The sequence below is a fragment of the Haemorhous mexicanus genome, chromosome 3, assembly GCF_027477595.1.
Source record: "Haemorhous mexicanus isolate bHaeMex1 chromosome 3, bHaeMex1.pri, whole genome shotgun sequence".
Taxonomy (NCBI): Eukaryota; Metazoa; Chordata; class Aves; order Passeriformes; family Fringillidae; genus Haemorhous; species Haemorhous mexicanus.
The window spans coordinates 75,427,942-75,443,501 of NC_082343.1; the positions used below are offsets into that span (position 1 = coordinate 75,427,942).

Here is a 15,560-nt window from a genome sequence, read left to right on the forward strand (position 1 = left end):
ACTAGTATTAAAATACTATGCATATACTCAGGCCTTAGTAAGTGGGGGTATTAAATCTGAAATCTCTGTTTCACAACATCATGACAATTCTCTTTAGTGCACCCAGTATAGGTTTCTCAGCTATCCCCTAAGCTCAATGTGTCTTGAGAGAGTAGAGGTCTCATGTTCACAGAGAAAATATATAAATGAGAGCATGTTAATTTTGTTTCCAGCCTGACATAAAGGTATTCTCATGGTGATTTGGGTGGATGCTTGAATTTTCCTAGGCACTGTTTAACAGCTCTGTATGTGTGCTTGTGGCACTTGTATTCCCTCTGGACTCCTTACGAGGAAAGTACATTTACTGCTACAATCCTACTTAAGGCTTGATTATGTCAAGCATATAGCATAATTTTAAATATGAAAAAACAAAACATTCACTAAAAGTGGGCAGACATGAATTTGGACTTTTAGAAGACTTTTGATCTTCTGAAGGGTCAGAAGGGTGGAGGCCAAGCAAAATATCCTGTGATATTTTACTAAAGCTCTAAAATAGTGTTCATGATGTTCTGGACAGGAAATACTGTTCTCATGATGTTCTGGACAGGAAATAATATTATCCCTTAGGAAAATTAATTTAAGAAATAACCGCATATCTGGTCTTTATATAAAATCCTCATGAAGTCAATATGTACTATATGAACCCCCTTAAAAGCAGAAAGTGTGATGTGACTTGAGATAAGCAAAAATTAGGGGAAGTAATATCTCTTATCAGAGATAAATCTATAAATATCTGGAAATTGGGAAAAAAAAGAAAAAGGCAAAAATTCAAGCAGATACACTTACAGGTCTTCAGCAGAGAACGTGGTATTCCCAGGGCTTGTTTATTTCTACCAGCTCTGTCCTCTAGTCCAGTAATTAACAAATATTAATTGGTAACAGACAGAAAGAGCATATTCTTGGTTTTAATTTATCAGAAGCATATAATAAATAAAGACTGTTCCAGCCTACCAAACAACATCCCAAACAACCACCTGAATATTCAGAGGCAAATATTTACATATGATTTTCACTCTTTTCCGCTCCATTGCAGTATGTAGTGTTTAATACTCCACTTTAAAATTAAAGAAAAATTTAAAAGTGGTAGCTCTTCATCTGCTTACCCTACCTGAGCCTGGAATGCATGTAGTAAACTAAGGGTTAGCCAAATTACCCATAGGCTGATTTCCAAAGGGCAAGGATTTACCCAGAGCACACTTCTAAGTGTCACTATTAAGGGTAGTACATTGTCAGTCCTAATAGGCAGTGCCATTGTGAGGCTGATAAGCACACAATAAAGGCTAAATTGATGGTCCCATTTCTCCACAAATTATATTATTTACATTGCTGCTTAACCTAGCATGCCTACACTGTCACTGCTCCACATCCTACAACGGTTGCCATAATGATTCTTAATAATAGAGTTATTAATTCCTGCAGATAAGTTCACTGATTATCAGTTCTAGTTACGCTGCCCCTCAAGGCAAGTTCTAAAAATATTAGCAAAGAAAGAGAATGAAAGAAATCTTTCTTTTGGATCACTTTTCTTGAAAATTTACAATAAACATAGTATATACATAAACTATTAAAATTAATTTCAGCATGCATATACTAAGAAAAATGTCTTCATAGTATCATGGAATTGCTTAGGTTGGAAAAGACCTTTAATATCATCCAATCATTAATCCAGCACAGCCAATTTCACCACTAAACCATGTCCCTAAGTGCCACATTTACAAGACTTTTAAATGCCTCCAAGGATGGTGTCTCCACCACTTCTCTAAGCAGGTTGTTCCATTGCTTGATCACCCATTCTGGGAAAAAATTTTTCCTCATATGCAATCTAAACCTCCCCTGGGATGACTTGAAGCCATTTCCTCTTGTTCTGTTGCTTGGCAGAAGAGACCAACACCCCCCTGTCTACAACCTCCTTTCAGGCAGTTGTAGAGAGCAATAAGGTCTCCCCTGAGCCTCTTTCCCTCCAGGCTAAACAACTCCGGCTCCCTCATACACTCCTTATAAAACTTTTGCTCCAGACCCTTCACCAGCTTCACTGCCCTTCTTTAGAAACACAGTCTTTGACAGATTACGGTTTCTTAATTGCAGTCTTTAGACTAAATTTTATGCAGTGCAGACACCTGCGTATTTCCAGAGAAAAGGCACTCAGGTTCTTATCTCAATAAGCAACCTATGCTTCAGCTACTCTTCTGGACTGAGTAGGACATCCTGCAGGTTGCACAAGCTCTACCATTTCCCCACTTGCTGTTACACTGAGTTCCCTCTATGGCTTCGTAAAGACTTAGCAGCATGCAGATTGCTAACATGAAAGCATGATATAAAGCAATGGTAATCTTAGTATATTTATAAATATATACATACATCCTCAAGCCACATCTAGAAAGATTCAATGAAATCTTCCATGGAAGAGAAACTGCAATTTCTGCTAAATGTTATACAGCACTTGTACATAGTTTTCCTTTGGGATAAGATGATAGGTTTCTGATCTATCCTGTCTATTAAAATTCTAAAAGTTACTGTATACAGTACTCAAATATTTAATAATGCAATTAATTCCCAAAATAGCTGACAAATCACTTCTAAAACATCTTACAGCATGAAATCCTGCATAGTCCTTAAACTCACAAAATTAACTGTGCCTAGGGGAGATACTTAGCTTGTAATGCAGTAATGAGTAATTGTTTAGTATTTCCTTTGAAGTACACATTTGCTGCTACACTGTTACTAAACACATCTCATCAGCAAATCCAGAAAATTCTTTTAGCTAAAGGGATAATTATAAAGCTGTCTACATAAGAAGATATCCTCTTTGAAGCTCTAAATCAGAATCCAAGACTGTATTTCTGTAACAAGTATTTCTTTTTATTTATATTCATCTTTTCACCCTCAGGAGCCTTAACAGCATCTTCTTCTCATCAACTTCTCCTGTCCAGTCACAGCACCTGATAGCAGTTATTAAATTATTATTTAAGCAGCTATTCCAAATACAACTGTTATTTCTATATTGTCATGTGCAGATAAGAGATTGAAGTTTCACAAATATCCTTTTACCATTAGGAAAACTAAATTACTAATTTTTATCAAGCTATTTGACAATTTGTACTGTCACTGAAAGTACTGACATCAAGGATAAATGAAGTCAGACAAGCTCCAGAGAGAAAACCCTGAACTACACCATAATTTTTTTTCTTCCTTTATGATGCATGCAAAAAAAATGGATTTTGGAGACCATAGATCATAAACTATGAAATTAATGTAGAAAAATATTAGGTTAAAAATATATTGAACTAAATAAAAAAATAATAATTATGCTAACAGAGTATATTTCCAGTTTTGTGTCTCCCTGATTTCTTGAGTCAGTAATTAAGAGCATCATTGTAACTCGATTTTGGTTAAGTTCTAATACCTACACTTATCACAACTTCACTTTTTTTAAATTCATGCTTTTCCTTGGCTCATGCTGTTTCCCCAAATTTTGATTAAAATGGATTAGCAACAGCTAGATTAAAATTACTGTCATGTGAGGGGGTGGGATTAATTTTTCTTTGGATGGTTGGATTGGGTTTTTGCTTGGGGTTTTTTGTTGTTGCTCGCTTGTTTTTAAGTAGAGCAAAGAATCTGGGAAATTTACACTTAGCTTTCAGTGCAGTATTACAGTGCCCTCAGTATTATTTAAGTCCAATTATCTGACATAGGAGTTATTTATTTCTTTCATGAAAAAAATCATTAAACCTAGGTTTTATCATGGTAGAAAACTGAATCCCTTCTTGTAAATTTTGGACGTTTATGTTACAGACAATTCTATCAACTTCAGGTGTCCTGGTTTCAGTGCCATTACTCTCCTAATCCTTCCAAACTTTATAATGCGGAAAAAGTATCCCTTCCAACATTAGTAGTTTAACCAAAAATAAGCCAGAGAAATCTGTTGATTAATGTGCTCTTTCACCTGATTACAGATGGCCATTTAACTTGGTCTTTGTGCATTTGTCCAATTCCTCACAAGGTTTTAGGGTTTTTGAACACTTTGATTTATTGCAACTGAAAATATATCATTATTTTCCACCTATACTCACTGTTTTATCATCTTTTTAGCAATTCTTTGGCTTGACCTTGAATTCAACAAAATTTCTGAGAATATTAAACTAACATACCCACAAAGCAAAGAAAGAGAACATTCTGATAAATTAGATTTTACAAAACAGTCAGTTTTGTAAAAAAACAGTTTTACAAAAGGTTTAGACATAGAGAGGTTGCTTACTGGAAGCTTTCTTATAATCAGGGGAAAAAAAGAACAAAAAAAGAATATATAATATAAATGCGTCTCCCAAGTCTTTAGGTGTGCAAATGTGGAGAGATAATTAGGGAAAAATATCTACACATTGACAAATCCAACATAATTCTCTCTTTCATTTCCATTCTCAAATACCAAAGGAATTGTAACTTCAGGATTTTTACTGTATCCCTTAAAATGGCTAGTTTCGAAATGAATTTCCTAGACAACTCTGTGAGTAAATACATTTGTACATTCTTTCAATTAAGGACAATTTATGGAAGTTTTAGAATCTCTCCTCATGATCTTTGCATCTTCTTTGCAGTTACACACTTAAAAAAACCACCATTGAATCTATTTTCCTTATCTGAGGAAGTCTATACACCAGCTTTAAAAAATTCAAAACTTAATTAATAAAATTTCATCTCCTGTTTTTTGAAGAAAATGAAAATCCTGTGCACAGAAATGAATCATAAATCCATTCTGCATATACAAAAAGCTCTAACATTTTACCAACAGTATTTAATATTCTAAATTTCAGGGGTTTTTTTCAACAATCATTTTCATTTACTGAGAAGCTAGCAAAAAAAAAAAAATAAAAGGAAAAATAATTAGGAGTGAAAAGAGAAAATTCTCAACTAATGAATGCTCCATTCCACCAAGCAGTACACAAAATGCATCAGCTGCAAACTGTGATTTTTCTGGGGTAAACCTTGGCTCTTGCATTCAAGAAGTACCACAGTGCTTCTCTGCTCCTCCCATATATAGCTACTAAAGTGGGAATTAAAGAATAGAATTAATAGTCAGAATAGGAAAAAAAAAAAAAAAACACTTTTCTATCTAGGAAGAAAGCAGAGAGCTGAATTGGATGATAGGCAAAAGCAATTAGTAAGAAAAACTTTATGTTAATTAAGCAGCAGGGCTTGTTAGGTCATCTTAATTATGCATGCTAAATTCTGACTGGAGGCACAGAAAACTGTGAAGATTAATAGTTGAAGAGTAAAAGAATTCTGAACTCATAACACTTTATTTATGCTCTATTTTGCTTGGCGTGAATCATGGTTGTCATACATAAATGTGGAAGTGTATTTATGCTCAGGGTTTTGTGGGCTTTTTCTTCTTTCTGTGTAATACTTGTACAGACTCAGTAAGTGAAGTACACTAAAGTTTCTTTAAAATACTATGTTGCCCCTCTGTTTTCCAGAATATTTTTCTACTTATACGGTACAGATGCCAATGTTGTTAGAACTTAATAAAAATATTGTCATAATAATTATCATTTTTCCATTTTACCGGAAAGTTCAATAGATTTTTTACTCCAGGCTAAAATAAGGATGAACCCCTACAAAGCTAAACTTTTTAAGGAAAAAAACCAGCTGATGTTACACTAATTAGTTTTTTTTTATTTCATTATGGTATGTTTGGGGGTTTTATTAACTCATAAGTTATTTTTTCCAGAAGAAATCATAATCTGGTTGAAAAATAATGTGGTTTCATTAATGCCAAGTCATTCTGTTCAAATGGTTGCTGAGTACCAATCACTTTCAAATTTCAGAATTCAGTATAAAGTTGGTGGAAAATATCAGTATTGAGTATATCATATATCAGAAAATTGTTTTAAGAGCTTCAATCTAGTTAGAAGTTGTTTAATGCCAGGATAACAGAAGGTTCAAATGCTAACAACCCACCCTGTCCAGAGTCTAACTTTCTAAAAATGCTTTTTGGACTGCTAACAAGTAAGAACAGGTGGTGAGAAACAGGGAAATGCGTGAATGAAACAATGTTTGCCCATTTCATTTTGGCAGATTAGCCATTCTGGGTTTTACTTGGAAATACGTAACAAGTCAAATTTTAAAATAACTCGCTTACATGCATTGCTGAATCAAGTCAGAAAGTGCAGGATCAAGTGAGAATTAATTTAGAAGTTTTCCTAGTCTGAAAAAAACCCCAGATTTGGATTTAAAATGGACAAAAAAGCATTTTTTGATTCCTTTGGCTTTTTCCACTCAAGTAACAAGAAGAAACAAGAAGACAACGATAAATAGATACTGAAATGTTAGATACAGTTAATTCCGCTAGCAAGAGAGATAAGGTATTGCAGTTTGGTTTTTGACTCTTCATTTCTTCTGCCACTTTCTAAAGTTATGGCTTATTACCTCTGGCAAAACTGTTACAGTAAAAATTCCTGTAATTTTATTATAAGAAATAACAGCCAAGGTGTGTCCCAGTTTCATTTGATGTTTACTTTTATAGGCACTATATTTTCTTTATTCCTGGTTGGTAAGAGTATGGTAATACAAAAAAAAAATGGTCAAAGTAAATACAAGACTGCTGAGAAAACTTAAAATAAAAAGGAGATTACAAATTTAAGAAATAAATACAACTATTTAGGTAGCATAGTGAGCTATATCACATGTGCACATGCACAACTGCACAAGTGTGGGACAGATAAAAGGATACAAATGCACTTGAATAGCAACACATTTTGATTATAAGGTTACAAATGCACTTGAATAGCAACACATTTTGATTATTATTTCTACATTATGAGGACAAGTACCATTTTGATTGTTCTCAGATATTAAGAAATATGAAAGAATTATCAAATGCACAAATTAGGTCTATAAGTATGTGAATGATGATAGAAAAGTGTATTCAATCAGAGTAGACCAGTGAGTCTCCTACAGGACTTCTGTGTATCATATTAAAAGCACATCCACATTTTTTTTTAATATAAATTAGTTTAGCCCTTAAAAGAAATAATTTTTATAAACATTTACACAATCACTTTTATCTCAAGAAGACTCTGCAAAGTGTGAATAGTCTGAAACAATATGGCGAGCAATTTTCAACATTTCTACAGATTTTCTGGAGCCATGGAAAAAACACAGCCAAATGTACTGTAGTTACTCTCCTAAATCATAGAATGCATTTTTTTTCTTTGCTGTACCAATAAGTAAACATTTTTTATTAGAATTGTTCAATATGGTAGCATTGATTGAATAGTTTAATTTTTTATTCCAAAGTCTGTACAAAGAAATCCTTAAGAAATCCTGAGAGTGAAATGCAATTGAAAATTTGATTTTGATCACTTTTCCCCTCAGGTGTGCTAAACCATCCCTTTTTTCAGAGCTGTGCTGAGGAACAGCTTAGAAACAAAGGAAAAACTATCATAATTGAACTCAATAGGATTCAGGAAATTTTATACCAGCTTTTTATTCCATTAAGATGCTAAAAGGTAAAATAATTAGGAGAAGAATGATATACTAGTTAGACAATTAAACAAGCCTAAAGAAAAGACCTTGAAACAACAATTAATACTGGGAATTCTATGAATCATAAATAAGGAAAAGCAATGTCAGAATTACATTGATAGTTCTAACTGTCATAAGGGCAAAGGCAACATGGTGAAAAAACCTGGGGTAGAAGTACTTTACACAAACACCACTGGAGCTTAAAAACTTTGCAGTTCATAACTGCCTGCTTTTACACCACCAGAAAAGAGTTAGTCTTCACTGAGGTCTCTAAATGTTTTATACAAACTTCAAATTTTCACTTGGAACAAGTTTTAGGTGTTTTAAACCTGATTAAATAGCATTTAGCTGTGTGGTTCCAGCTGAATGCGTTCCCACTAAGCAGTCTTCTTGCTAATATTTTCTGGTCAAGCTGTAGTCATTATCAACCAGTGAAAATAAAACACATTTCCAGCCCAGATCAGTTAGAGCACTCTATGGCACCAATATCTGGGAAGAGTCTTTGATTTCCAAGTCCATTTTTGACTTTAAATATACATGAATGGTGGCACGAAAGTCAAATTTTACACACTTAAATTATTTTACAGCTTCCCTGATAATAAGTCAGTAAAATGGCTTCTTTTATTCTGGCAACACAAAAAGAATATTGTGCAATGACATCATGATTTGACTTTCCTTCACACCGTCCAAATGGACATGCTCAGGTTGATTTCTTATATCTAAGGACCAGATCAAAAAAACTCAGTAAAATCATAATGCTTGCCAAGATTATTAGCCCTTTAAATATAATTTAAATACTATCTGCATCTCTCAGGTATTAAAAACCCAGGTAATCAAAGCACATTTTGATGCTTAATCAACAAAAATAATGACCATAAAATATTCACCACAGTCTGTATCAAAACTTGTATCATAGAGGGCTTTTACGGGTCCAGAAGAGAAGCCACTATGTTTTTCATGCACTTTTTAATACTTTTCTATCCTGAGGCAAAGAAATGATGTAAAGTATTATTCTTACAGAGTCCTATAATAGCAATTATAGGATTCTGCTGCACATCTGAAGGTTTTCTGAGAAAAGCAGCGTAGGAGATTAAAAACATGCAACTGGCCCACAGAACTCTATTCCAATATTTATTATTCAATTATTTTTAACCATGGCCCTGTGTTCTTACAAAATAACTATTACTGCTGATCTTGGTAACTTTCCAAAGGTCTGAGATCAGTTACATCTTTGATCAGTACGTTAAATAAACAACTACAATGAATGAGAAGTGATGCAAATTTTAAATTCAAAAAAGTAAAAAAAAAAAAAGAATTGAAAGTATTAATGCAAACAAGGAAGCACAAAGCAATGACTTACAGTAATAGGTAGCAGCTATATCTAAACCCAATGCAGGCTTCACACAACTTTTCTCTTTTGTGGGTTCACTTGTTTATTTTGAAATTATTTAGAGAAATGAACAATATAACTTTTAAACTACTGTGTGATGCAATCTGTAAAGCGCAGTGCAAGGAAATTAGTGAACAAATTAAATTTCAAATGTTTTAAATTATCATGTTCAAAACACTATATACAGTAAGTACATTACAAAAGCATTTTTCCCTAAAAAGGGTGATTTTCTTAAAAAAAAACTTATTAAAATATTGATTACAATTTACTACCTAATATCTATAAGATCATCAAATCTTATCAGTAGAAAAAAAAATGTTGATTAGAAGTGTTATGTGGAACAATTAACACAATCTAGGTATATGATATATTGCTAAGATACCTGTCTTAGGGAAATAGAATTTTCTATTTTTGAAATTGAAAATGAAAAGCCTAAAAAAAAAACCAATCAAAAAAACACATAACAACAACCACAAAAAAAGATTCCCAAAATATAAAAAACAAAGCCAAACAAAACATGACAACCTAAATTGTTCAAGGGCCAAAGTGGAAAATCTTTTGAAAGATTTGAAGACTAAAGCAGACCTAATGTAGGATATCTTTTAAAATAATTTCCTTCCTGACCTTATAATTCCAGACTGAATTCCAACTAATGAGTAGAAACTTACCAAAACCTAGCAATGAAAGTTTGTTTACAGGAATATAGTTGAGATTTTTATGAACTGTTGTGAGGCCAAAGACTAGTGGCAAAATGAAGGAAAAAAATGAAAATAAACAACCAGATTAATTAATCAGATGAATCTGAAACAACAGAAAGTATACAAGAGAGTAATGAGGTCCTGTTCATAATATTAATAAAATCTTTTAAAACAGATTTATGTGTATATTAGGAAATACACATTATTAATGAATTAATCTTAAATGAATAAGATACAAAATGTAGAGAAAGAGACAATTTTCATTAGCTTGATTTTTTTTCCCATAAAAAACTTTCACCAGCAAATCAGGGAAATCAGGTGAATCTGATATTTAGAATATGGCACTGTAATTTGAAAAAAATACAGTCCATGTAATTTTGAAAAAAAAGTTAATATAATCATATATTCAATCTGGCAAATATTAACAGAAACATCACAGTTACTCCCTGACTCATGTTTACAATAATATTTAGTTACACACCTCTAAACACTTTTAATAACAAAAAAGTTATATTTTGCTTTTTAGCTTCACAAACATATGAAAAAAGGAACCAAATACTGGTATTCATACCGTCATAAATCCATCCAGCAAACCTGAATCAGGCTTTGGTGGTGCTTGGAGGCGCTCCATAGACCACTTCTCGATGATAGATGACACCTGGGTGTTTTCTGTGTTTAGAATTCTGAATCCAGTCATGTTAACACCACTGTACCGATAGGGTTCCACATCCAAGGCAAACAGGTCCTGAAAAAGTCACCATTGTATAAATTCTGTAATACCCCGCACTTGTTATTTTGATTGTCAGACCATCTCCCCAGATGAGAGCACAGTAATTTTTCAGTGCTATTTATGCCAGGAAATGTCTTCTGCTTGTCTGGGGGCCTGTGTCTGTGGGCAAGCAATTGTGGGAGCAATCTGATTCTCAGAGGAAGACCAGATTTTCAGGAAATGTTAGCCCAATTACAGAACTGTATCTACTACTAGGTAGGCTAAAATACTACAGTAATTAATATCTAGAAATTTTGAATTTCTAGATATTAATATTAAATTCTAGCTTTTGAACTTACCAGATATTAAACAAAAAACAAATAATGAAATAAACTGGACAAGAGTTTCCTTGAGCTTTCACTCTCAGTGAAACTTAAACATGTTGATCTTAGGAGGATAAATTGGTGGAGAAGAGTAGGCAGGGAGTTGTGGTGGTGGTGAACAGGGACAAAGAGAAATGGTTTTTTATTTAATCAAAAGTATTTCTTTACTGTCGTCAACATACTTCCAAATATGGGCATTTCTTTGATTAGGAATTTATCTTTGCAAGTGTGTAGGTTTTCAGTATATCTGTATGTGTGCATGCACAGTTAGCCCTCAAATATACACAGGGGGAAATATAATTAATAAAAATAAAATAATTCAAATTTTAGGTCAAGAAAGTAAATTCAAGGTTATCCTAGTGTTTTGATCAAATCCTAAGAAGTGATGTAGAAACAGTGCTGGACTTCAGGAAACTCAGGTCTAAGATCAAATTTTGACCAGGGGAAAAAAAGATGAAATCAAGGTTATACATAATCTATTCTTTCCCTATAACATAATTTTGATTTATTGAACATAGAAATTTTCCCCATAATTCACAGGTATTCATTCACCTCATTTTTAATTTAGTTTTTGTTGTCAGTTAGCTTTAGGTGTAACACTTGCTTGAATCCATTTTGTTTACTGGCTAGAGCTGAAGAAGATTAAATATTGTGCTGCAGAAAACCCACTGCTAACATTAAAAAGCCCATAAAAATATTAACCAGTTATCAATCACTACCCATTTTTAAATCTATAGCTAGTATTATGATTTACTTTCCCATTCACAATATTTAAGATATGCACGTTTCAAAATTCATTTCAAATGACTTCACATCCTCTTTGCAAAGAAATAAAACATTTTATCGCAAAGGAAATGTTGGAAATAACTAGAACTACATTACATCTTTCTCTTTAAAAAATTCTCTCAGTTTTTACTGTGCAAGAAGTCAGAACCTTGAATGCAATTTTTTAATCCAAACACATTCATGTTAAGACTGGAATGTAATAAATATACACAATATTATTATGCATTTATTACAAATGCACACAGGTCAGTGTATTAACGAGCCAGTGCATTACATCCTGAATCAATCAAAAGGAGATTACACAGAAGACTTGTAAACACTGTGACTGACTGGAAAATTTATTTGACAGGACTTTGACCATGTCAGGTAAGCAGCAATTAATATATGAAAACAACTAAATTCTGATGCTGGTTCCAGAGCTACATTGCATAATCAAAATGTCTGATATGTTTGTGCACAGTAAATTATCTCTTGATAATTCCAAATCAATGTAATACTCTTGTCTCTACAGAAAATATAACGTTTTAATAAATAAATAAGAATGACAGAAAATTCTGATTTTTAAACAGAGCTTTAAGAGTGAAAATTCAATGCCAAAGGACAGCATAGTACTCAAAGAAACAATTTTCATCTCTGGCAAAAAATTTAAAAATAAGAAAAAACTTTCAAAACATCTATAATCCACTTTTATGGCAGGAAATCTATTTAGCGAGGGAAATTCTATCACATGAAATCCTAAATCTATAAGTGACAGAACAATTCACCCTTCTAAACAAAGAAAGGTATTTGTTCGGGGTGTGCCTTTGAACTGCACAAGTTATTTTGCTTTCTATCCAAGTAGGCGTTTCATGTTAATATTTCACATGAACTTCTGTTTTGTGATTCTGTGGTGAACTCCTACCCTACCACAAAGGAGTCATTTTCATAAGGCCCTAAACATGTATGTGACTACAAACATGGGTCAGTTCAAGCATGGTTTTGCCACGTGTTTGTCTCACGTTTGTGTCATGCTTTTCTTTTAAAAAACATCACGAACTGCAATCTAATTAGACAAAATTGAACACAAATTCAAGACAGACAAATGTGCGCAACTCTGGAGACTGCAGTCTCTAGAATAATACTTTACCAACTTTTAAACTGTTTCTTAGTTAGGCTGTGATGAGCAGGAAAAAGGTCCTGCTCATCACAGCTTAACTAAGAAACATGCACGTTTGTTTTCTAAGAGCATTGACATTTTAAATGTTCATTTATTTCAAATGATAGATCCAAGAATGATCAAATTCCTTCTAAGTTACATTTACAGTGGACACCAAAGAATATTGCATAATTCATGTTCCTAAAAAGCTCATATGAATTGTTAAATAAAATGCTGCTCAGATTCACACCAAATTATTCATGAATCATATGACAGAGAAGAACTATCTTGTAAAATGTTGAATTAAAAATATGGAATATATGGGTAAATTTTAAAATGTCTTAATCTTCACATGCAAACAGCTAAAAGACAAAGAGGACAAAATGCACAAAATAAACAATGAATTATGAATTATACATTTAACCCTCCTTGATAGTTAAAAGCTGCAGTGCTACAGCCAGATGCTTTTTTCAGGTCTGTCAGTTTTCAGGGCACTCTGTTGAACAATAATTAAACCATCCTGATGAGTTTTCACTGAAAGTAAGAAAACTCAGCAAAGAAAATATCTTTCACTCACACCCAATTCCAGAGAGACCTTATCCACTTAGTTAAGTAATATAATTAGGAAAGTAATGTCTTTGTTGGATGTCATCACTATGTTTTCATGAGCCACTTACCAGTGTGGTAAAGATATAGTGATAGTATTCTGTCATCATCCCCATAGCTAAAGCCTTTAAAAAAATAAACAAAAGATTAATGTTTCTGAGGCCATATAATACATTTTTATCACACTCACATGGCAAATGAAACACTGCAAAAGAACACTACTAAGATGAGACTATGGGGTTCGAATTATGCTAAAATTAGGTCAAGCAAGTCATTTCTTAGCAGTTAGAGAAGATTACTGACTATTAAAGGAATTTATGAACCAGATCTTCTGATAGAAAGAATATTATTAGACTGTTTAGTGCAGTAAATGTGAAAGAGGCTTGTATTTTTACATACTAATGGATACATTAAGTTACAACACATAATTTGAGTCGACAATATTTTCATTCATTATTGAGCCCTTCCTTTAAAATGAATTACCTAATAGGATTTTTTTTCTATTTTGATGAACAATACCATGCATTTAAAAGAAGGACCCAAGCTTATATTATACATGTGCACTTTTTTCCAACCATGGAAGAAAATTCTCTTGAGTCAAATTTTGAACAGCAAGAGAGATACTACTTAAATAAAAATGAACAAATATTCAGAGAATAATTTTTAAATTCAGGTATCTCTCAAGTACCTTCATTGCTCTTGTTATCCATGCAGTATGAAGTAGCTTTTGATAGTCTTTCTATTTTAAGTGTTCATGCTTTCCTCTCAGTGGCATAAAAAATATATTTGTAGATAAAAAACTATGTTTCATCATGTTTATTCATTAAGGGCATTTTCTCCAGAAAAGCACTTATCTTCATGCTCTGCACAGAGGTTTTCTTAGTATTTTCTTCCTTTCCAGGAACCATCAAAAGAATTCTTTGCCAAGTTGCTACAAGATGGACTCCTTAAATACATTGAAGGCCACAACTATACTACAGTGACAATACCAGAATTAGTATTAAAAAGAATTTTCAGCATTCTGAAGGCTGTGGGAGCCATTTTTTCTTGTGACATTGTTCAAAAATGATGAAATTAATAGTCTATATGATCTTTTTGAAAGAAAAAAATCTAAAACTAATCCAAATATCAATTTTAAATCAGATTTTAGAGTATTTTAAACAATATTTTGAAAAAAACACCACTTTTCCAAAGAATGCCTATACTAGTGTACTTACAATTCCACAACAGTGGAGCTAGAGTATAGTGTTCCAGTGGCAATTAAATTCTCAAACACAGGAAAACAACATTCCCATAAGAAATATTACAACTTCATTAGGAATTCTACAACTACAAATATTCTTAGCTTTTATAAGAACTATTTAAAAAAAAAAACAAAAGTGTCTTTCTCTATATGTGTATCACATTTGCAGTCACCTATAACATAACAGCTTCTAATCAAGTCTTTCATACTCCAAAGGATCCCTACACAACATCCTATGCATGTTCCTTATTTTGCTGTGCAGTGATGTCTCTTTTCCAAGCCTTCTTGCTTTCAACTTCTCCCTTCTCTAAAGATCTCCCTTCTTTTACCTCTTCAAACATTGCAATTTCTCTGTTCTCATTATTACAGTGCTTCCCTAACCTTTTAAATTATGTATGGTTTCCCTGGTTGCCTGGTGATGTAGATAACAATGAGATTGGCCTTAATTTAAGTATGTTTGTCTGATTGATGGGATTTTTTTTTTACTTTTCATTACATATTTTTGGCCAGCAAAATGCAGTTGCTGTTTCACTAGGTTCTCAAGGTGCTTTGTTTTCTTTATTTTCAACTTGTGTTGTCTTCCACCAGCTTCAATGTTAATCTTTTCAATCATCCTCTCAAACTGAAACTTCTTGTCATGTCTCCCAAGATTCATCCCTCCATTAACAGGAAAAAACATCTGATCAGTTAATTATTCAAAAATGGATATTTAAAGTTTTTTTTTCAATAATCACTTATAAGTGCTATAGCTAGAATGTTAACATTAAATTAGAAATATTTTCTCCACACCCCTTGTGTCAATTTCAACTGCAAGTGCTCACATTCAGCTTCAAAACTAAAAATTTTGGGCATATTAAAAGCACTGTACTATAGGACCTGCATGGAAAAGTAAAAATCTACAGAATCTCTATAAAGATCTAAGCATTCATGAAAGAATTTTTTCTGTATCTTCCCTCTGTAATCTTTAGGATAACCAGTGTGCTTTGATGAAGCAGTTCACTATTTGATTTAAAGAGGCTTAATGCTCACTCTTGGGTCCTGGGACATGAT

The 15,560-nt window shown here is 32.8% G+C and overlaps 1 protein-coding gene across 1 annotated transcript in view; it reads right to left on the bottom strand.

The window, feature by feature from the left end:
* The window catches only part of GRIK2 (glutamate ionotropic receptor kainate type subunit 2), a 353,523-nt gene that overhangs the window by 202,565 nt on the left and 135,398 nt on the right, over positions 1 to 15,560 (bottom strand). Inside the window, exons 5-6 of the mRNA XM_059842388.1 lie at positions 13,339 to 13,392; positions 10,220 to 10,393 (exon numbers count right to left, since the gene is read on the bottom strand). Coding sequence (XP_059698371.1) covers positions 10,220 to 10,393; positions 13,339 to 13,392 — 228 coding nt within the window. The remainder of the gene's footprint in view (positions 1 to 10,219; positions 10,394 to 13,338; positions 13,393 to 15,560) is intronic.